At 42.6% G+C, this 20,801-nt stretch overlaps 1 protein-coding gene across 1 annotated transcript in view; it reads left to right on the top strand.

Annotated features, from left to right (window-relative positions):
• Positions 1 to 17,086, top strand: part of si:ch211-176g13.8 (F-BAR and double SH3 domains protein 2) — a 38,833-nt gene extending 21,747 nt beyond the window's left edge. The window contains exons 9-20 of the mRNA XM_017707755.2: positions 65 to 187; positions 2,416 to 2,511; positions 7,081 to 7,197; positions 9,052 to 9,150; positions 9,605 to 9,757; positions 11,374 to 11,505; positions 11,644 to 11,727; positions 11,824 to 12,019; positions 13,243 to 13,463; positions 14,111 to 14,330; positions 14,499 to 14,566; positions 16,467 to 17,086. Of these exons, the coding sequence (XP_017563244.1) occupies positions 65 to 187; positions 2,416 to 2,511; positions 7,081 to 7,197; positions 9,052 to 9,150; positions 9,605 to 9,757; positions 11,374 to 11,505; positions 11,644 to 11,727; positions 11,824 to 12,019; positions 13,243 to 13,463; positions 14,111 to 14,330; positions 14,499 to 14,566; positions 16,467 to 16,556 (1,599 nt within the window). The 3' untranslated portion in view covers positions 16,557 to 17,086. The remainder of the gene's footprint in view (positions 1 to 64; positions 188 to 2,415; positions 2,512 to 7,080; positions 7,198 to 9,051; positions 9,151 to 9,604; positions 9,758 to 11,373; positions 11,506 to 11,643; positions 11,728 to 11,823; positions 12,020 to 13,242; positions 13,464 to 14,110; positions 14,331 to 14,498; positions 14,567 to 16,466) is intronic.
• Positions 17,087 to 20,801: the final 3,715 nt, after the last annotated feature.

The following is a 20,801-nucleotide window of genomic DNA, read 5'->3' on the forward strand; positions in this document are numbered from 1 at the left end:
GTGCACATGGAGCCCTGTGTCTACACATTCAGCGCTGACTCTGTGTTGTTGTTTTCGCCTCCAGATTCTGGACGGCAGCGTATATGATCACATGAAGGGCTATCTAGTTTCACTGTGTCAGGCAGAGCTGGAGGCATCCCACATCGTTCAAGACACCTTTAACTTCCTGCTGGAGAAATCCACTGGGGTGAGTGGAACAACGCACTGCCTTGGAAAAACCCATGGACAGCACCGTGGCCTCACTGCTGCTGGGAATTTGATCTGGCGATAAAAAGCAGCCGGATCAAATCCCAGTGAACACACAGTGGTGTCCTCAAACAGGCTGATACATTATCTTTTACAGAAACCGAGGTCTTAACTAGATAAGGCTGTGGAATATTGGCTTTGGAGAAAGGTAGTTAAAGTTAGAGTTACAGATTATTGGACCCATATCATAGTAGACTTTCCTCATATTATAGAAATGAGGCTTTATGGAGTGAATTAAAGTAAAAACATACCATTCAGCCCCCAGTCCATGTGGCATATACATGAAATGTTTGTTTTCATTTCTGTCACAAACACATTTACATATATTTGCCTATTCAGCCTTCAACAGTTTTGCCTTGTCTGGACTGCTTTTTGACCAGAACAGAGATCATTTACTTATGTCAGTCTTAAAGGCACAGTAGGATAAACAGCCTGTTGAATTCAAGAGGATAAAGAGAAGCAGGAAAATTGTCATGCATAAATGAATTGGTACAAAAAATTACACATCAGAAGTGGATCTCTGAGGAAAAATAAAATACAAAAAAATGTAGGATATGGGCCCTTTAAATCAACCCACTTTATCTATCTATGTAACCTTTGTAACATTAAACCAGTTCTATTTGTGTAGACAGTAATAAGGCTCTAGCAGATCATACCTACTTTTTCCAGCTCTATAACAGAGCCGTATATGAAAAGCAGCTGCTGAATACTCAATGTTAAACATTGATGCTGCAACTACGACTCGCTGTTACTGTCAGCAGTGAAGTTCTGATAAGATCATACTCCCTGTAAGTGCAAGCGTTCATTCTGCCATTGATCCAGAATGTTGAACTGTGGCACTTAGTCTTATTGCGGCTGTTCTGATTGAGAGCCACTCTTACATCTTTGTAACATGACGACCCTTAGACTGTTTCCACTCGTCTCAGCGTGACCCTATCCTGGGTCTAGTGTGTCTTCTGTGTGGTGTGTGTTCACACAGAGTCAGGTTTCAAAACACACACACACACACACACGCAGGCACGCACATGCAGGTCCTCTTACACACTGAGCCCTGTTGGCTTAGTCAGAGATGATCCACAGTTCTTGCTACTCTCGGTCTTGATGACTTAAAAGGAATTCCACAGACCTTCATTCTTTTTTGTAGAATTAAATCTTTAAGATTCAAGCAAAAGTTTGTTGTGAAAATTCTCTATAGGGAATTAGAATCGAAACTGTTCACAGTGATGGTGATAGGATCCAGATATCTGAAGAGTTTAGTTATTTCATGAAATGGTGGGAATATGTTCTTTGACAGTGTTTTGTGATCGTTTTGAGAGGGTTTTGTAGTAAAAAATACAAGGTGATTCAAAAAGGTTAACCCGATTTGCAAAACGATTCATTTCACTTGTAAATTGTTACAGAACAATGCAGTGAATGGTAAATGGTTTAAGTGAGCATAAAGTCATTTTATAAGTGCTCAGTATGACCTCTGACTAGATTGAGTGTGTCGGGTGTCGCTGCACCCACGGCTCTTTCACTGGGATTTCGGTGATCATCCAGTGCTGTGGAACCAACGACGAACACTGAGCTGTTGGAGGTTCACTGCCGCGAAATCACACTGCACAGTTACGACGGATTCATTCTTATTGAAGTGGAGAGCACGAAACGTTTTCTGCTCAGGGGCTGCATCTCCTCGCAGACTGAAGGGAGCCGTCTTCCAGTGACGGTCAGAAACTCTATGACTCCCTCTTTCATTTGGTATGTGATTGGTTCCTCGGCACCTCAGGAATGTAAAAGTATGGCGCTTTGAAATCGGATTAATCTTTTTGAATCCTGTGTTTTCTTAATACTGGCATGATGGGCAGGTACATGAAAAGTATTGTGATGCAAAGCAATACCTAAAGAAAACCTAACTTTTCAGATTTACAGCTGTTTTACCATCAGCCACATTGCATGTAGACACGTGTGGGTTGACTTGTGGTTTTGCAAAGTAAATAAAATGGCTGTATTTGTGTTGGCGACATCCCAACCCCCGTTTCCTATCAACACCACCATAAAAACGATTTCACGTCATATCTCTCTGTATTACTTTGCTCACATCCCAACAGCCGAACTATGTGAAATCTGGAATTTCATTTTAAGATGGCCTTTTTTTATGCATCTATCTGAGTATGTGTCTGTGCTCTTTAGGTAATGCAGGACTTTCACCAGGAGCTCTTTATCCAGGAGAACCCTCTGCTTCAGAAGGCTCACCTCTTCCAGTTCCAACCCTGTGACAATGACTCGGTAAGTTATTCTCATTCAATACTGATAAAAACAGGAGAGCTCAAAGACAATTAACTGTTATTGCTGCAGAAGTTATAGGTATATGTCTCATTTTCGTTTCTCCACAGCTGACTGTCTTTTTGTTTGTCTGTCATTTTGTGGGAACTACTACATCTGAAAATATGAGAGTTGATCCTCAGTTTCTTGCTGAAGAACCATTTTTGTTTGTGATATGAATTCTTGGTTGAAACCAAATCCGAAAGCCAAAAACAGCTCACAAATAGTCCACATGAGTCGACGTAGTCTATGTAAAATAAAAACGCTAAAATGATTACAGTATTTTGGCTGCAGTGTGTGCCTTGAAATGCAACATCTGAAAACCAGGGCAATGAATTACATTATTTGTAATGATACTTTGCACTTATTTGTTATTTGTTATTTGTTTTTTGTTTTTTTTGCTTAAAAAAACCCTATATACTATACAACATATACTATATACTATACAACAAATTTTCAATGTTTACCAAAGAAAACAATGCAATTTATTATTATTTCAACCTCGGATTCTCTGCCTTTGCTCATTTTCTGAGGTGCTGTGTCCTTCACTCTGTTCTCCTGCTGTTAGTGCGTGCGTGTGTGTGTTTGTGTGTGTGTGTGTGTGGACAACATGCACAGGCTGCTGACTGGCTACAGCTGCTAAAGGAGAACCCTACATTGGCCACTTGTGAAATCTTAAACATCTGGTATTTTTACATAAATTGTTATGGCTGTATTGATTGAAAACAATAATGCGATGGGTCCACCAGACCACTGAGTAGCAAGCACATCAACACCACACAAGGGTTAATTATTGCACTCTTTCAAATTGCAATTATGAAATGAAAACCATTTTTATAATTGCCTATATCATCAACAATATCATCTTAAATTGTAAGTGGGAACATTTAAGCTAACAATACAGAGCTTGTGAACTGCTTGTGTATCACTTAGACTAGACAGAAGCAGCAAAACTCCCATATTCTGTGACATCACAACCACAACTGGCGGTCTGGTCCTCTGCGTTCAGTATCCAAACCACAGGCAAGAAAGTGGATGTTCTGGTCTTCATTTAAAACGGTCACAATATTGTTTTGTCAATTTGTAAAGTCACATTTAGATGTGAATGACTTTCCTTTCACCTGTTAAACCAACTGTTAAACTGTTCTCTGTATATTGAGCAGGGTGTCAGGTTTTCATATGGTTTATCAAACCCATACTAGAGAAGTTGTTAAGCGCTGTATCAATGTAATCATCTAAGCTGATTATAAGTTCATAATTAGGGATGATTACACTGCCACTCTAAGGTAGTCTTTGACCTTGACGCTCTCAGTTTTTTCACAGTGGTATTTCTGGTCTGAGCTCTAGTATCCCTCTCTCTCCTGCTCCTCCACCTTCACGCTCACTCTCTCCAGGCCCAGCCTTCCACGTGGCCTTCAGAACAACCGCACACTGGATAATTTGTTCAAGCTTAAAGCCTCTTTTTGTTTTTTTTTTCCTTTCTTTCCCCCTCAAAATCAGACAAGTGGCACCCTGTTCCTAATGAAAACATTAGCGATGCAACGCTTTCCTCAGCGAGACGAAAGAGTCCGGAAAAGCGTGGCCAGAGAGGAGAGGAGCATAGCTACAGGCAGGAGGCAGGCAGGCCAATGAAAAGAGGGCTTTGTGAGGGGGCACTGGGTAGAGAGTGTGTAGTCTAGTCTAGTCTGTCCCCCGCCCCACTCGCCACATAACAGCTGATCCAGGAACCGAACAACACCTTCCCTTTGGATCCACACTGCTCCCCAACACCTCTCCTTGCAGTGAAGGCTCACCTCAGCCAAAGCTAAACCTGCTGCTGCAGTATGCGTTGAGTGCTGGTTCCTGGTATAGCATGATCAGACTGTAGCAGGAGCTGGGAAGAAATGATCGATATTTGTTTAAGAAATGTTTTGAGCATTTAATATTGGTCTCCAAAATAGTGCCTTTCCAGGAGAAGGCAAAAACACTCTTATCTTTCAATGTAAGTTTATGTCAAGAGATTTTATTCCAGGTGATTTTAGAGCAGTTCTTCTGGTCTATTCATGATGAAATTTTCACACAACGCAAAGGACAGCTGGCGTGTTGAAATGATATAAAAATATAAATTGATATGAAATGATTTAAAAATAAAACTTGACAAAAACGGAGATACATGGTTTTCTCTGGACAGCAGCGCTGTGTGTCAGTAGGGCTTTTAACAGTCGACTTCCAGTTATTCAGCACTTGCATTACTATGTTAAAGTCAGAGACGAGACCACTTTTCATTTATTTGATTTCAAGCAATTCTTTCTTCAGATCTTCCTGTGAAGGTTAGAAAAAGATAAGGAAAAGGAACATCACGGGAAAACAAGTGAAAAAAACCAGACGTTTCCAAAACTGGAGATCAGAATGTGTTTTTGAAAAACTTTAAGCAAGTCTCCCACAAAGAAAAGGAAGCTATAATAAAGGCAAAGAGTGTACGTTTAGTGTATTTGATACTTTGACATTTGGTGTTGAGGCTTGAGGTGTAATTTTCCGATTCCCTTTCTCTGTAACGGCTTTTACAGCTACACATCCATTCAAACCCGTAGTGTTGCTGTCTTCTCACAGTGGAAGGACGGACAGAAACACCTTTAATTCTTTTCAGATCTGAAGAGTAGGGCTTGATTTTCTCTCTCAAAGATAAAAGCTTCAAGTGCGGGTGGTTGTTAGGAGTCCCCTTTTTTGACTTCCAGTTTTGGAAACTCCTTTTTTTCGCCCACTTATTTTCCTTTGACTTTCACCTGCCTTACGCAAGTGGATTATCTTATATCTAATCTGCTCAGAAACCTCTTCTGAATAACTTGTACTTACTTTTGCCTAGAAAATAATAAATAAAGGACGGGTGGTCTCTGACTTTTGCACGGTACTGTGTGGGTGTGATTGATACACGGCTTACACAGATCAGAAGACTTGAAAACATGTCCTGAAAAAACAGTAACAGCTGGTACATTCAGTTTCAAGTCAACAGGAGCTGGTCTGTTCCATGCCACACGCCCAAAATAAACCAATCCAGGTCAATGGTACCATTCTTCAACGAATTGCATCACTAAAGTCCGTTTAGTCAAGTCAATATTTGGACATCTATCCACAAGCACGCTCCGATACATATGCACTCCTTTCTGCATTTTGAAACGTGTTTGTGTGGTTTAAATTTACTTTAGTTGGAGGCTTTGATTTGTTATATAACTGGATTTTTGGGTCAGATACTGAGAACTTGCTCCACTAAGAGTGGTATGGGTAGTATTACTATGAGGGACAACATTCTTGACTTGGTTTCTAAGAAATGTCGTCCATGTGGTCTCCCCTAGAGACGTGGGGTTCAGATCCCACTTCTGACATACACTCACCGGGCACTTTAGTTGTTCAGTTCAGTTGCTTGTTAACACAAATAGCTAATCAGCCAATCACACGGCCGCAACTCAATGCATTTAGGCATGTAGAGGTGGTCAAGACAACTTGCTGAAGTGCAGACCGAGCATCAGAACGGGGAAGAAAGGGGATTTAAGGGACTTTGAACGTGGCGTGGTTGTCGGTGCCAGACGGGCTGGTCTGAGTATTTCAGAAACTGCTGATCTACTGGGTTTTTCACGCACAACCATCTCTAGGGTTCACAGAGAACGGTCCGAAAAAGAGGAAATATCCAGTGAGCGGTCAGTTGTGTGGACGAAAATGCCTTGTTGATGTGAGAGGTCAGAGGAGAACGGGCAGACTGGTTCCAGATGATAGAAAGGCAACAGGAACTCAAATAACCAACCAAAATCTCTGAGGAACGTTTCCAACACCTTGTTGAAAGTCTGCCACGAAGAATTAAGGTAGTTCTGAAGGCAAAAGGAGGTCCAACCTTTTACTAACAAGGTGTACCTAATAAAGGGGCCGGTGAGTGTGCACTGGGGGCAGTCGTGGGCTGGAGGTTAGGTAACCAGCCTTGTGACAGGAATGTCGCCGGTTCGATCCCCTCAGCTGAAGTGCCCTTGAGCAAGGCACCTAACCCCCAACTGCTCCCACCGCTTCAGGCAAGTATGCTCACTGCCCCCTAGTGTGTGTGTGTGTTCACTAGTGTGTATGTATGTGGGTGTTTCACGGATGGGTTAAATGCGGAGGTCTAATTCCAGTGTGTTCAAACTGTGTGTTAACATATCTAATAATGATCAAAACCTGTTGTGGACTAGATAGCATAGCCTCAGTTGCGTCATACTACCATGGCTCAAGACAAATTGAATCTTAGTTATGTTGGTTGTGCAACAATATTATCTTAATAACTTGTGTGGTGAAAGTGAAATCTAGCTATAAAAAAGGGGAACTTTGTGCACTTTGTCCCTTTTGGTATAGAGTAGATGTGTTTGCTTTTTCTAGGAAAGAAATCGTCATTTTGGCCTTGTGTGTAGGCTGACATTCACTGGTGTGCTTGGAAAGCTGCTCATATGAACTTACCTAATCCTAGTCTTACATTACCTATGACTCTGATGCTGGATGGTTCATATCCCTAAAAATCCCTTTTCTGTCCTTAATCAGGTAATACAGCTACAAAAAGACAGCGACACAGCGGAGGAGCACAGTCTGAACAAAGAGGCGAGGAAATGGGCCACCCGTGTCGCCCGGGAGCACAAGAACATTATCCATAATCAGCGGGTAAGTGCTGGTGAAGGAATGACAGACAGGTGGCTAAAGAGGTCTGAAGGCTGCATTAGACTTCATTTTAAGTGTGTATGTGTGCACACACAGCTGCCTCGTACTGTAAGTGACTCTGTCTACATTCTCATCTGCAGTTGTTTTGTGTATCAGGGATTATTTATTTATTTATTTATTTATTTATTTACCTAGATTTTCTCCCTTAGTCATTTTCAATTCCACCCACTAGTTAGGAGTCCCCCAGTCACAAAATACCAGCAGTGCTAGGAGGGAAAAGGCTAGCACAGGCTTCCTCCGAGACCTGTGAAGCACTGCCACATCTTTTTTTTGAGCTGCCAGTCACACAATGTCAGACAGCCGAACGCACTCGAAGGAAAGCTCCAACCGCCAGATCTGTTACATCAACTAACAGGCACCTGTGCTGACTAGCGTCGCATTTGGGTGAAGGGGGGAGAAGGGGGGCCATCCTACCCACCCAGAGAGCGAGGCCAGTTGTGCTCTCTTGGACTCCCCACCACAGATGGGCTGTAGCATCATGTTATCTTATAGGCATATGTTATCTAATTAAAAGCTAAATCCAGTACTGGGCAGGTCCTTGGCCAGCGCCAGAATACCTTTTTGACTACTTCTTCTGATTTTGCACAATACAGTTGGCAGTGATGAGGATGACAGTTGAGGCGCCCTAATAGATCTTGACTGAGTTTCCTGAAAGCATCAAAGCATGAAGACGATTCTTCAATGATAGAGCAAACCTCACACTAAACTCTCTCTGTCAGTGAAGATGATCTTAACTCTTAGTCACTTTTGGGCATCTTGTTCATCTTCAGAAGACACGGAAGACAGAAGTGGCTGTTGTCGTGTTTTGTTCATCTCAGAGGAAAATTGTTTCTTAACATCCAAGCGTTGGTTCTGTTTTAGCACTGATAGGCGGCTGAAAGATTTCTGAGATGTAGACAAGAGCTGCATAAGAAATGATGAGATCTACTACTAAGGCCTAAGCATTGGCCTTGTTGCCAGGAGATGATGGGTCCCTGGAAGTGCCATCCGTGGCCAGGAGTCCAAGACGGTAAAATTAGCCTTGGTCCCTTTTCCCCATTTCTTACCATGATGTTAGCTAGAATTAGCAGTTAACGTTCTCTTCCAAGCATGTTGAGCCGTCCAACGATGTTGCGTTAGCAGCGCTTTGAAAGGATGTGGTGGTGCTTCTCTCCCAACTTGGTAGCATTGTGTGATAAGACCTAGCTAGTGTGTGGAATTGGGCATTTCTAAATAGGGGGAAATTTAGATAAAAAATCATTTTAAATAGCACTTAATTACGTCTAAGAGAAATAATTGAGATGAGATGATATGAAAAATGTCTTTCCTTCTTTCCTTGCTGCTGGTTTCAGACTGTAATATTCTGCGACCACTGTTTATGTTGATATTGCATGTTGTGGACACACAGCATTCATTTCTGAAGAGGTGTACTACCAGAATGTAGCCGTTTTGCACGTATACGTAGTTAAAGTGTAATATGTTATGACCTCAAGGGGTAAAAAACAGATACATACACAAATACATACATAAACAAACTTGATTAAGGCATCTTTTAAATGCGCTATTGAAACACATTTTAGTCAGCTATCAGATAGTCAGGTGTAGTAGAGGAGCAGTATGGCTTCAGGAGAGAGCTAATGCCCAAGCGAGCTGGAAAACCAAACAAACCAAACAAACCCCTACTTATGGGATAAAAGATTTACATATGTTTCCTTAATTATAGTTATAAGTAACACCAACGGAAACAAGCAATGCAGCAAGCAGCCTTTTAGAGAAGGGTCACCCAGTATTGACTCTGTTGTGTGGTTATGTTTGTAGACTCTGTCAGAGTGCGAAGGACCACCTCAGCAGGAGCAGAACTCCAATGAGTTGGAGCTGAAGATGGAGGAAGCAAGAGAGAGCATCCGAAAAGCTGAAGTAAGGATCGTGTGTGTTTGCATGTGCACCATGCATAAAGAACCAGCTGTTACCTCTTGGTGGTGCTGTTACATTAGTTACAGTATAAACCAGTAGGCTTCAGATGCCCCCTTCTGGCCAGTGATCCAGATTCCTTGTGTAGCATGTAATTGGTCTTAATAAAAGACTGAGGACAGTTTTAAAGTACTGGATTATTCCCAGGGACACCCTAAAATCTGCTCTAACATGTGTAATTCAGCTTATTGAGAAACCTTGTTCACTGTGCCGTATTTGATTTTTACAACAAGAGACACTGAGAGCCGCTGTTGTAAAACTGCATGTGCACACTTGATCAGACAGATCTTTGTGAAGAAAAGCCAGGAAAAGTCTTTTATGAGCATAAAAGGCAGAATAGGCTTTATACTGTTTGAACTGAGTAAAGGTGTGTTGGCTTATGTTGAAACTCTCACCATAGACAGTAAAGCTGAAGGCTGAGGCTCGCCTCAACCTGCTCAGAGATGTGGGCGTGGCTGTGGATACCTGGATGAAAAGCGCCATGAACCAGGTGATGGAGGAGCTGGAGAATGAGAGATGGGCCACACTTACCACCCACGATGCTTCACTCTCTGTAAGTCATAGGGCTTTTCTGCTCTGTACAAAGTACCTGAACCTTTGGTACTGGAAAACTGGAACTGTGCTTTGTCCACTGGCCATTATTGTAGGACTGAAGATTCCAGGTTTTTGGTTTTGGGTACCAGCAGAACCAGTAGCAGATGTTCTTGTCTTTCTTTGCAGCTGAAGCCAAAACAATGTAGTGAAAACTTCTTCTCGTGAAGAAGCATTATAACATCGCCAATAAGTGCACTAGAATGTAAACTAGAATGTTGTGCTGATGGATACTAACTAAGCTGGTTAGGAGGGCAACACTAACCTTATTAGCATTTATTCTAGCCTCCACAGATTGAGATCTTGTGTGAAGATGATCTTCACACAATGCTCTGTATTAGATGTTTTTGTGAGTGCAGAACAGTACACTGTACCATTTCAAATTTGCCAGTAAGTTAACTGTAACTAGCAAGCAAGGTGGCCAAATTAGACGCATAAAACATGGCATAAAATGAGCAAAAAGACAGTTAAATCGTCTGTACATTATTGTGATCGTTCCAGCTGCCTCACAAGTAGGTGCAACATAAGCTAGAATTGTAAGTTTTGTTTGTTTCCATTTCAGTCAGTTCTTGTTTTTGAATATGCAGTGAAAAATGCCCATGGTGTTTATTTGCCCACACTCTTTTTAAATTACTACACAAAATAATGGATTTATAGAATAACTGAAGTTTAAGGGGAAGACCGCGCCTGAAACCCCTTTCTCTTTTTATAACAAACTTTATTAAGGAATATTATTTCAATACAAACACATTTTCAGATACAAAATACAAAATCCACATTCATCAAAATTCCTACAGTATTATTTACATTAGAAACATGCAGCACTGATTAAAAATCCAGCAGAGTCCAGGGGAACTTTCTCTTTCCTCGAGTGTCTATTGTCCTCAGTCTTTTGATCTCACACAGTATTTGTCTATAAACAGTTTCTGCAGGTATTTTGCGCTGCTCTATAACCATTTTACAGCGCGTCTTCCAGATCTTACAATTAACAACACAAACATTGAACCAATAAAACTCTAACACACTTTTGGAAAAAGTTTCATTAAAAATCCCGAACATTACACTTTTAACATTAATGTCCAAATTCAGCCCAATGTGCCGTAATTTCCTCCAGATGTCTGTTGTTCTCGGACAGTGAATGAAAAGATGTTCAATCGTCTCGTCTTCACTACAGTCAGTCATCGGACACGTTTTAGTTGTGACGTAACAGCTCCATTTCACTACACATCTGACGGGTAGCCGGCCAATGAAATGAAAGCCCTTTCCTCTGCCAGGCTAACACCCCATAAATTCCCGTCACCGTCTAAATTCTGCTGATTCCCATGGCAGTTTTTGAACCCTACCACCACCACATCCCTCATCCCTCCCTGTTCCTCAGTTTTATCTGTCAGTCCTGCCTCTGTCCATCAAAAAGTTGGTCCAGCCTTCTCGCTCCGAGCAGAAGCAGCCCAGGTTCTCAGTGTTCTCTCCCCTCCCTCAATCACTACAAGTTGAAGGCATGATCCAAACTTATAAATCAGTAATAAATGATGCAACTCAAGATCTCCTCACATTTAATCCTCAAATATTTACTTCTAGAGTACAGCAGATTTGGACAGAGAGGATGATGAGGAGACGGAAGACACAGAAACGCTGGATGACAGCAGCTCCAGTCCCTCCAGCACCTTGAGGAACTACCCGCTCACTTGCAAAGTGCTTTACTCATACCAGGTATGTTCTCACATTCAGTTCGACACGCAAGCTTGAATTCTCATGACAGAGAAAGATCTCACCCATGGGTCTCCCTGTCACCCTGTCTCTCAACAACCTTCCATGTGGAAAAAAAACACTTGCTTCTGCACCCGATAGGCATCCCAACCAGATGAGCTGACTATTGAGGAGCAGGAAGTACTGGAAGTAATAGATGATGGTGATATGGAAGACTGGGTTAAGGTACAGTGCACACAGGCATTTTGACATGTCAGCACTCTATGGATTCATCATAAGCTCCTCAGTTACGTCAAACTCTGTGTTGGTATTTTGCTTTAGGCCAGAAACAGAGCAGGTCAGGTGGGCTATGTTCCTGAGAAGTACCTGCAGCTGCCCTCTTCTAACAGCCTCCTGAGCATGCTCCAGTCTCTGGCAGCCCTGGACACCCGCTCCCATTCCTCCAGTAACTCCACCGAGCAGGAACTCGAGCCTGCCACTGAGCATGCACAGACCAGCCCTAATGGAGACAATAGTGGTGAGCAGCTGCACAATGCAAGCGGTGCTGAAGCATAACACACACCAGCACAACGTACTCTATCAAATCAGCACACAACCACTAAGTACTGAAAAACACAGTGCACTCATTTTACTTGATTCAGATATGTACGTCATATCAACATGAATAAAATAAATCAGAATCACATTCATTGCATTAGATCTAACTACTTTAAATCGATTTTTTTTTTTGGTCCATTCTGCATAAAATTTACACACATTAAAAAGGACAACAGACATTTTCAAATTATGTCAGAAACTGAAAAACAACAAAAAATGGTTTTCTTCCAACAGCAGTGATATGAAAAGCTACACAACAGTACATAATTACACAAAAATCTAAATGCACAATAAGTGCATGCACAAATTATATATAATTATATACGATTCAATGAGATATATATTAGACTTTTTCCTGGCCCGAGAAGCTGTCATCTTTGGCCTGATGGAAGCAGAATATGTCGTTGTAAGTTGGTGTTGTTCATCTCCTATGATCTCATTGTCCTGATTTATGACCTGTGACAGTTTATTTTTCTGTTTGGCCCAGTGGTTTATACCATGATACAATATTAAATATTAGGGGCGCTCCGTATTAAAGATCTATTGGCCATGGTCAGGGTTTGCTTACTGGCGTTAAAGCTCTTTAATTTGCTGAGAAGATCAAGGCCCTGCTTTGCCTTATTTTAGACGTGGTGCGCTTTGTCTTTAAAAGTGATCTCTTCCTAGAAAGTGATTTCTATTCCTAGAAATTTCAACTGGTTTGTTCCACACAATTGCACAATTTTGTCACTAGGTTTTACTTTTAGCAATAATTTATTCATGTGGAAGTACACATTTAAATCAGTGCATTTCTTCCCAGAGCGTGGATCTAGACTGGAGTAGATGTAATTTGTCCATCTGTACACAATGAATATAATGAATAAATTCCACACACTTCTGGAGGATGTGTATGCAGGATACACCCTACACAAAATGGAAAAGAATTTTAGTAAGATGGCTCTGTACATGTTGTGCCAGTCAAAGAAGTTCAGAAATATTTCTTCCCTCTGCTGGTTACTTGTGGTAATGCAAGATTTCGTTTTGATTTGTTTTCTTCATTGGTCAGTTCATGGGCTGTGTCTAATAACTAAATGGCTGTAACTAAACATTGTGCCCAAAGGTGGCACAAACTAACCACCTCCACTCTTTTCTAATCCATAACAGTGAACTTCGCGAAGGCGCTGTACGATTATGAGGCTCAGACTGAGGATGAACTGTCTTTCCCTGAGGGCGCCATCATTCGCATTCTGAGCAAAGACAACCAGGAGGACGACGGCTTCTGGGAGGGTGAATTCAATGGCAGCGTGGGTGTGTTCCCTGCTGTGCTGGTAGAAGATCTGGCTGGCCCGAGTGGCGAGGACTCTCACAGAAGCATGGATGCACAGGTCTGTGTGGAGACCCACATACAGTGCAGGCTGAAAATAAATGGGTGGTGCTACAATTTTTGACGGTCTGATTCTGTCCTCCACCTCAGTGGGGTTTATATGATGAGTATTGACTGAAACATTAAGTGTGTTAAAATCAATTGGGACATTGTTAAGAAAGCAGGAACACATTGGTGGCTTAACAGTATTCACAAAAACCCGGCAGACAATAGAATACTTTAAATCACAATGAAAAATCTGACTCTGGCACTGGATAGTCAACTAAAACTGGAAAAAGCTGCATTACAGGCCTAGAGGAGAAGATATGCGGCCTCTGGTGATGATCGTGGGTCACAGACTTCAGTCAGTTACAAAGGATTTCCAACCAAATGTTAAATGCTTAAGATTTTTAGTATTGTATAATGGATTTGTTTGAGATTCTTAATTTTTCAGTTAATTAGGTTTAAAAGGGCTTATGTATGGTGCACCCAGCATACATATAGTACAGAGCTAAAACAGTATGCCTGTTGGAGTACAGAGCTAAACGACAAACAGTGTCGCACTGACCAGTTACTCTCACTGCTAATAAGAGTTCAGTCAAATCTCACTTTAATTAATTTACAATCTTTCTCTTTTTCCACCATACTAACTGTATATATCTCATGCAGGCATCTCCTTGCTCCCAGGGTCGCCCCCCTCGTCCTCTCTCTACAACTCAATACCAGCCGCCAGCCTGCAGCAGCCCCCTCTCCAGTCCTTTACCAACCCCTACACTGCCCTCACCCCTCTCTAGCCCGGCCAGTGCCTCGGCCTCCCCTCTCCAAAGCCCACGTTCCCTCAACGGCTACCACAGACCAGCACCAGCCCCACCTAAAACGTCCAGCAACAGTAAGAAACTTTTTTCTTCATCAGTATCTGTACCCAGAACTCCATTACTAAACCATCTCCAGCAGTGTTAAGCAGACAGAAGTTGTGTTTGCAAGACATAATTTGACACACATTTGAGCAAGTCAGTAAAATATAGCTTCACTTTGTTGTCATAATTCTCTTGCATAGGCCGTTCCCACAGCTCCACCCCACCACCCAGGTACCCTGCAGATGGAGGACCAGGAACATTGAGACCTGTAAGTACCTTAGAATGAGGCAGTGCTTGCAAATAAAGCAGTAAGCCATGAGAGGCTATTATTTACAGTGATTTTAAGGGCTGCTTTCTTAAACTTGGCAAATACAGTATTCAAAAATTAATGATTTATTGTACAGTATCTCACAGAAGTGAGTACACCCCTCACATTTCTGCAAATGTTTTATTATATCTTTTCATGGGACGACGCTATAGAAATGAAACCTGGTCAGTGTACAGCTTGTATAGCAGTACAGATTTACTGTCCTCTGAAAATAAGTCAACACAGCCGTTACTGTCTAAATAGCTGGCACCTCACAGCGAACATGTCCAAATTGTGCTCAAAGTGTCAATATTTTGTGTGACCACCATTATTATCTAGCGCTGCCTGAACCCTCTTGGGCATGGAATTCACCAGAGCTGCACAGCTTGCTACTGGAATCCTCCTCCACTCCTCCATGATGACATCTGCTTGAGGATGCCCCATAGGTGCTCAATTGGGTTTAGGTGTGGAGACATACTTGGCCAGTCTATCACCTTTTCCTTCAGCATAGCAGTTGTCAGCTTGGGGGTGTGTTTGGGGTTGTTATTGAGTTGGAAAACTGCCGTGCGGAACAGTTTCCAAAGGGAGGGGATCATGCTCTGCTTCAGAATGTCACAGTACATGTGAATTCATGTTTCCTTCAATGAACCGCAGCTACCCAGTGCTGCAGCAGACCATGATGCTACCACCACCATCCTTGACTGCAGGCAAGAGACAGTTGTCTTGGTACTCCTCACCAGGGCGCCGCCACACATGCTGGACAACATCTGAGCCAAACAAGTCTTATCTTGATCTCGTCAGACCACAGGACATGGTTCCAGTAATCCATGTTCTTGGACTGCTCGTCTTCAGTAAACTGTTTGCAGGCTTACTTGTGTGTCAGCTTCAGAAGAGGATTCCTTTTGGGACGACGACCATGAAGAGCGAGTTGATGCATTGTGCGGTGTGTGGTCTGAGCGCTGACAGGCTGACCTCCCACTTCTTCAACCTCTGCAGCAATGCTGGCAGCACTCATGAGTCTATTTTTTTAAGGCAACCTCTGGATATGAAGCTGAACACGTGGGCTCAACTTCTTTGGTTCACCCTGGCGAGGCCTTTTCCAAGTGAAATCTGTCCTGGAAAACCGCTGTATGACCTTGTCCACCATGCTGTAGCTCAGTTTCAGGGTGTTGGCAATCTTTGTTGAGAGCAACAACTCTATTTCTCACATCCTGAGAGAGTTCTTTGCCATGAGGTGGCATGTTGAATATCCAGTGGCCAGTATGAGCGAATTGTACCCAAAACACCAAATTTAACAGCCCTGCTCCCCATTCACACCTGGAACCTTGTAACTCTAACAAATCACATGAAACCAGTGAGGGACAACGACACAATTGGGCACAATTCAGACATATTCACTGTGAGGTGGACTCACTTGTATTGCCAGCTATTTAGACATTAATGGCTGTGTGTTGAGTTCTTTTCAGAGGACAGTAAATCTATAGTAGTATGTATTTAGTGTTTCACTGCACGGGTGGGTTAAACACGGAGTTGAAATTGGAACTGGATAGCACAAACAGTCCAAAAACAGCTGCCTTGAAATAAAAACTCTGCATAAAAAATGTGAAGCTTACAGAACTGTTTATGAATGTGTGTCTGGACTGTGTAGGTGAGATTAGTGCTCTCTCCTCTCACAGTGATCTTTATCCATAGCTTCATATTAGCTCGACTGAATACTTTGACAGATTGCTTGTGGAGTTTTTGCGTGCTTGCAGGAACCGCATTATCCCCAGCACTTAATAACTTGTGATGTTAATACAGTTTGATGTGTCAAGTTGTGTGTCAAAGCCTGACATTTGTCTTTTTTCATTTGTCTCTGTAGGTGCGTGCTGCTCCTCCTCCTCCTCCTCCCAAACAACAGGCTCAGGGCCAAGTACAGAAGAGGGAAGAGGTGGAGATCACGCTGGTGTGAGGTCACTGCCCTGGTGGTTGCATCTTGTTTAAACAGAACTGCTGTGGCGGTCCCTGGGCCCACTTTGTGTGTAGGAAAATTTGGATTAGTCCAAGTCGAGGCAACAAGGAAAGATCGGATGCATCTGGAATGCATTTGGAGACAGCAGAGTTTAACCAAGCTAAAGGACCAGACAGCCATCACCGCACAGGACCCAAACCCAGCTTCCTCACTCGGCATCTACATCTCAAGAGTGTAATGGTTTTTTATCTTCTACAGTGAAGTTTACACACTTAAACCAGTGAATATGAACCGAGGAACACTGGGGAATCATTGAAAACCATTGGATTGGCGGTCTACAGAGAAACCCTGTTTTTTTTGGGTCAAGTCCTTTCACTGGGCGCTCAAGATGAATTTAGCACATTTCAGTAAACACAAAAAAGGAATTAACAGCACTGGCTAATCTGGCATTCAACTCTGTTGTTCACTTCCTGTGGAAACGCATATTCACAGTGCTGGCAGGGGCTGGCTTCCCCAGCCAAGATCACAAACAGAAGAAAAAGGACTTCTTCAAGGGAAAAGTGGCAATTTTTATGTAGTGCATTTTAGATGGGTATGGATTTGTATGTACTCTACTGTGCAAAAGTCAGAGACTTCGCGTTATTTGTTTACTTTCCGGTCAAAACAGCCATTAAGTGCAAGTTTCCTGGAGATGTTTCCGATAGGATTAGATATGATAATCCGCTTGCACATAAAGGGGGAAGCCGAGGGAAAATAGGTGACAAAACAGGAGCTTACAAAACTGGAGTTCAAAAAAATATTAAAGCTTCAGAGAAAATGTGGCTCCTAACAACCACCTGCAAGAGCTGGTAGACACAAAAACTGCCCCCATCAGATTAACAGCACTTAAAGCTTTCGTCTTTGAGAGAGAAGAGAAAAAACAAGCTGCTTCAGATCTGAAAACATCCACAGGTGTTTCTGTCCATCCTTCCACTGTGAGAAGACTGTCAAGCTCTCACTGAGGAAAGAAGACAGACAAAGAAGCTGCTGGTGTTCTCAGAACAATGGACCGACCACCCCAGAGTCGAGACAAAGAAGCTGGTTTAGCATTTTCTGCTTCTCAAGATTCAAAGACTGAACTTTGTTGGTGGGCAAAAAAATCCCTGCAGAGCCTTTCGGAAAGAACGGAAGCTGTAATAAAGGCAAAGAGTGGACGCTAAATAGTTATTCGGCTTCTGTGCAATTTTCCGTTTTCTTCCTGAAGCCGGGGTTACACTACACGACTTTTACCTCGATTTTAGCTCTGATTAGCCCTCGAGTCTCTTTACCTTTGTTTATTTGCGTCTCCTAGTAACAGGAGAACGCGAGAGTTCACGAGAGTTCGTGTGAGGTCGTGCGAGTTCGTGTGAGGTCGTGCAAGCTCCGTGAGTTCTGTTGGTTTCAGCAACAGCTTAAAAGTTGAGTAGTGTGTGATCCACAAAAATTTGTTACCCAAAAATTAAGCAGTAGAACATGAGAGGGAGCGTGTCATCACGAAATAACATCACGGCTGTGATGTGGTCGCCGTAGATCATCACAGTATAGTTATAGTAATAACTCTCTCCTCGAGCGTCTCTACTGCTTTCATACAACAGTTAAATAAATACAGTAAGAAATGAATAAACTGGCCGTGAACGCGGCGTTTAATGTTTTAATGTTCAGCTCCTTCCTCCAGATTATAGCTCCTTAACCAGCAGCTTGTTGCTACATCAGAGTAACAAGCCCCGCCCACTCACTGCTCAGCCGGCAGTTCGTTCTCCAGCTCCTTACACTAAATTCCCGAACTGTCGTCACCACTGAGCAGCTTTTTTGTCGGTTATTGTGTCAGTTTTAGGGCTCAGTCTGATCTGGTCAGACTCTGAAGATCAGACGTCTGGTGAATGGTGTTGGGTTCATTTCTGGCTGATTCCAGGTTGTTTAGCTGTTCTTCTGTCACAGCTGCCGACTGAAAAGCTGCTCAGTGGCGACGACAGTTTGGGAATTTAGTGTCTCATCTTCAGAGTCTGACCAAATGGGCTGTCAGTCAAATGTGATCTTAACAGTGTCCGTTTTCTGTTTGTGCGCAAAGTAAGAAGTACAAACTCGTCAAACTTGTTGCTTAGCAACGGCGTCTCAGCGGAGTGATGCAGTGTTTGTGAAAAAACTGATGTTACGGCGAAATAACAGCAGGGCCTATTTATGAGGAGCCTGGCCACTTCCCATTCCCCCTGTTATATCCAAAACAGGACTGCTAACCAGCAGAGGGCGTCCGCGAGTGGGTCCTCGATGACTGGGAGGGAATGTAGCTCAATGGCTAAAAACGAAACGTTAAAATAGTTTCTAATATTTTACCCAGAACGTTTCTTTAATTTTAGTTCATTTAATTCTACTTTAATTAAAGTAGAAGGACGTATTTCACTAAAAAAGCAAAGAAAACTCCTGTATGGGTTTTGGGCAGCAGGAGGCGGGTTTTACTGCTAGACCGGGATGATTGATTGGCGAGCGGAGCAGCTCATTGGCTGTTTGCGCTCACTGACGTCATGAACGTACATGAGGCGCCGTTTTAAACTCCTATAGCTCGAGTTTAAAAATATAACAGCGGTGTTCAAATGTTTTATTATATTCTTTGTTCAGGAAATGTTTGTATTCTCTTACATTAAAAATGTTTGAGCCTATATAAACTATGATTTTACTCGAATGCGCCATATCAACCCATTCATTTTGGACTCGCTCAGGAGCGCCCCCTAGCGTTTGAGACACCTGGAAGACGTTGCAGAGCGGGAATCCTCCTCCCTACAAGTTCTCTGTTAAAAGTTGAGTAGTGTGTGATCCCCAACATTTCAGTTACCCCACAAAATCTGCAGAAACCACTCATGCAGTGTGAGACAGCCAGTGTTATAATCTGTTAAGACTCTAAAAGAAGTGTAGTGTATCCAAGGCTTAACGCTAAAAACGATCAACCCTTACTTAAGGGCCTTTTTGATTGGAAATTAAACGAAGGTCGGTCTCTGGCTTTTACACAGTACTGTATGTTTATCTCTTTGTAAACACTCTGAACACTGATTTACGTGTTACATGTTTGTCATAACTAATTCAAAGTGAGCATCTTGAACCTAACGTTAGCCTTTTCTGTGGTCAGCCAGTATTTTAAGTCATTTTTTCATGCATGTTTTCACATCAGGACTGTCTGATGTTCGATGTTGACTGAGGTGGCTGTGGGAGGTTGTGGACATTTCATGAAAGAGCTAGCAAGGCGACCTTTCTCAACCCTCTCAAGGCTGGAGGGTCATATTATTGGAACAGATTTCCTTGGCGAGGCTCAAAAAGCACTTTAGTGTTAAAAGGCTATAGGGCATCTCAGTATTACTGCTTACGGAGCCCCGCTGCTCCGAACCCGTTACTCAGTTCATGCTGCTTCTCATTGTTCGTAGTTTCAGTTCCTGTTGTTTTTGGCTGATGTAATTTATTTCCACCGATTTAGTCGTCGTTCAGCTGATTGGATTGTGTTTAATTTCCTGACATGTAAATGTCTTTGTTTTTTCTCTTTAACACTATTATAGTTTACAGATGGCTTGAAGCATAGAATAACACTATGTAAGAGGTTTGCTTTTTTTTCCCCACTGCTTGCAGTTTTAAGTGATGAAAGTTGTGCCAGGAGGTAGTTTAGCGAAGTAGAGGACCTTTAAATCCTGCTCTGTTGTTGATACGTTTGAGATCTGTTGCATGTTATCCAAATTCTTCTAGTCGCTCTCCCGGTTTTGTGGCACCTCCTCTATAAGATTCTCTCAGAATAACACCCACAGTCTTGCGCTGGAGTGGACTTCCAGATCTCAGCGTCGATTCGAAAGCTGCTAAGAGCACCCAGACCAACAGCGTTGCCTTAGCAACAGGATTTGGACAGGAATTTGTATTTATCATGTGAAAATGTTAAATAATAAAAATTCAGAAGTGGCTTTCAAAGAGATGGAAGCCTCACTCAAAGCAAAAAAGACGGAGGTATCATGTCCTGTCGGCCTGTTTTGGTGCCTCCGTGTTTCTTCGGGGCTGGAACTGTTTGAAAGACGGTCAATACGTGACTCGACACAAGTGCACCTCATTAATCAGCAGTGCGAACTCCTGACCCTGCGAGGCGATGTGTGGTTTGGTGTGTTGTTTGGAATGAGGACGTATAGCCTGGAGCGAAGTGGTCTGCTGAAAGGCTTGTGTAATGACTTTAAACGAAAAAGATAAAGGAGCCACTGTGTCAGA

This window comes from Pygocentrus nattereri, chromosome 18 (assembly GCF_015220715.1).
Source record: "Pygocentrus nattereri isolate fPygNat1 chromosome 18, fPygNat1.pri, whole genome shotgun sequence".
NCBI lineage: Eukaryota > Metazoa > Chordata > Actinopteri > Characiformes > Serrasalmidae > Pygocentrus > Pygocentrus nattereri.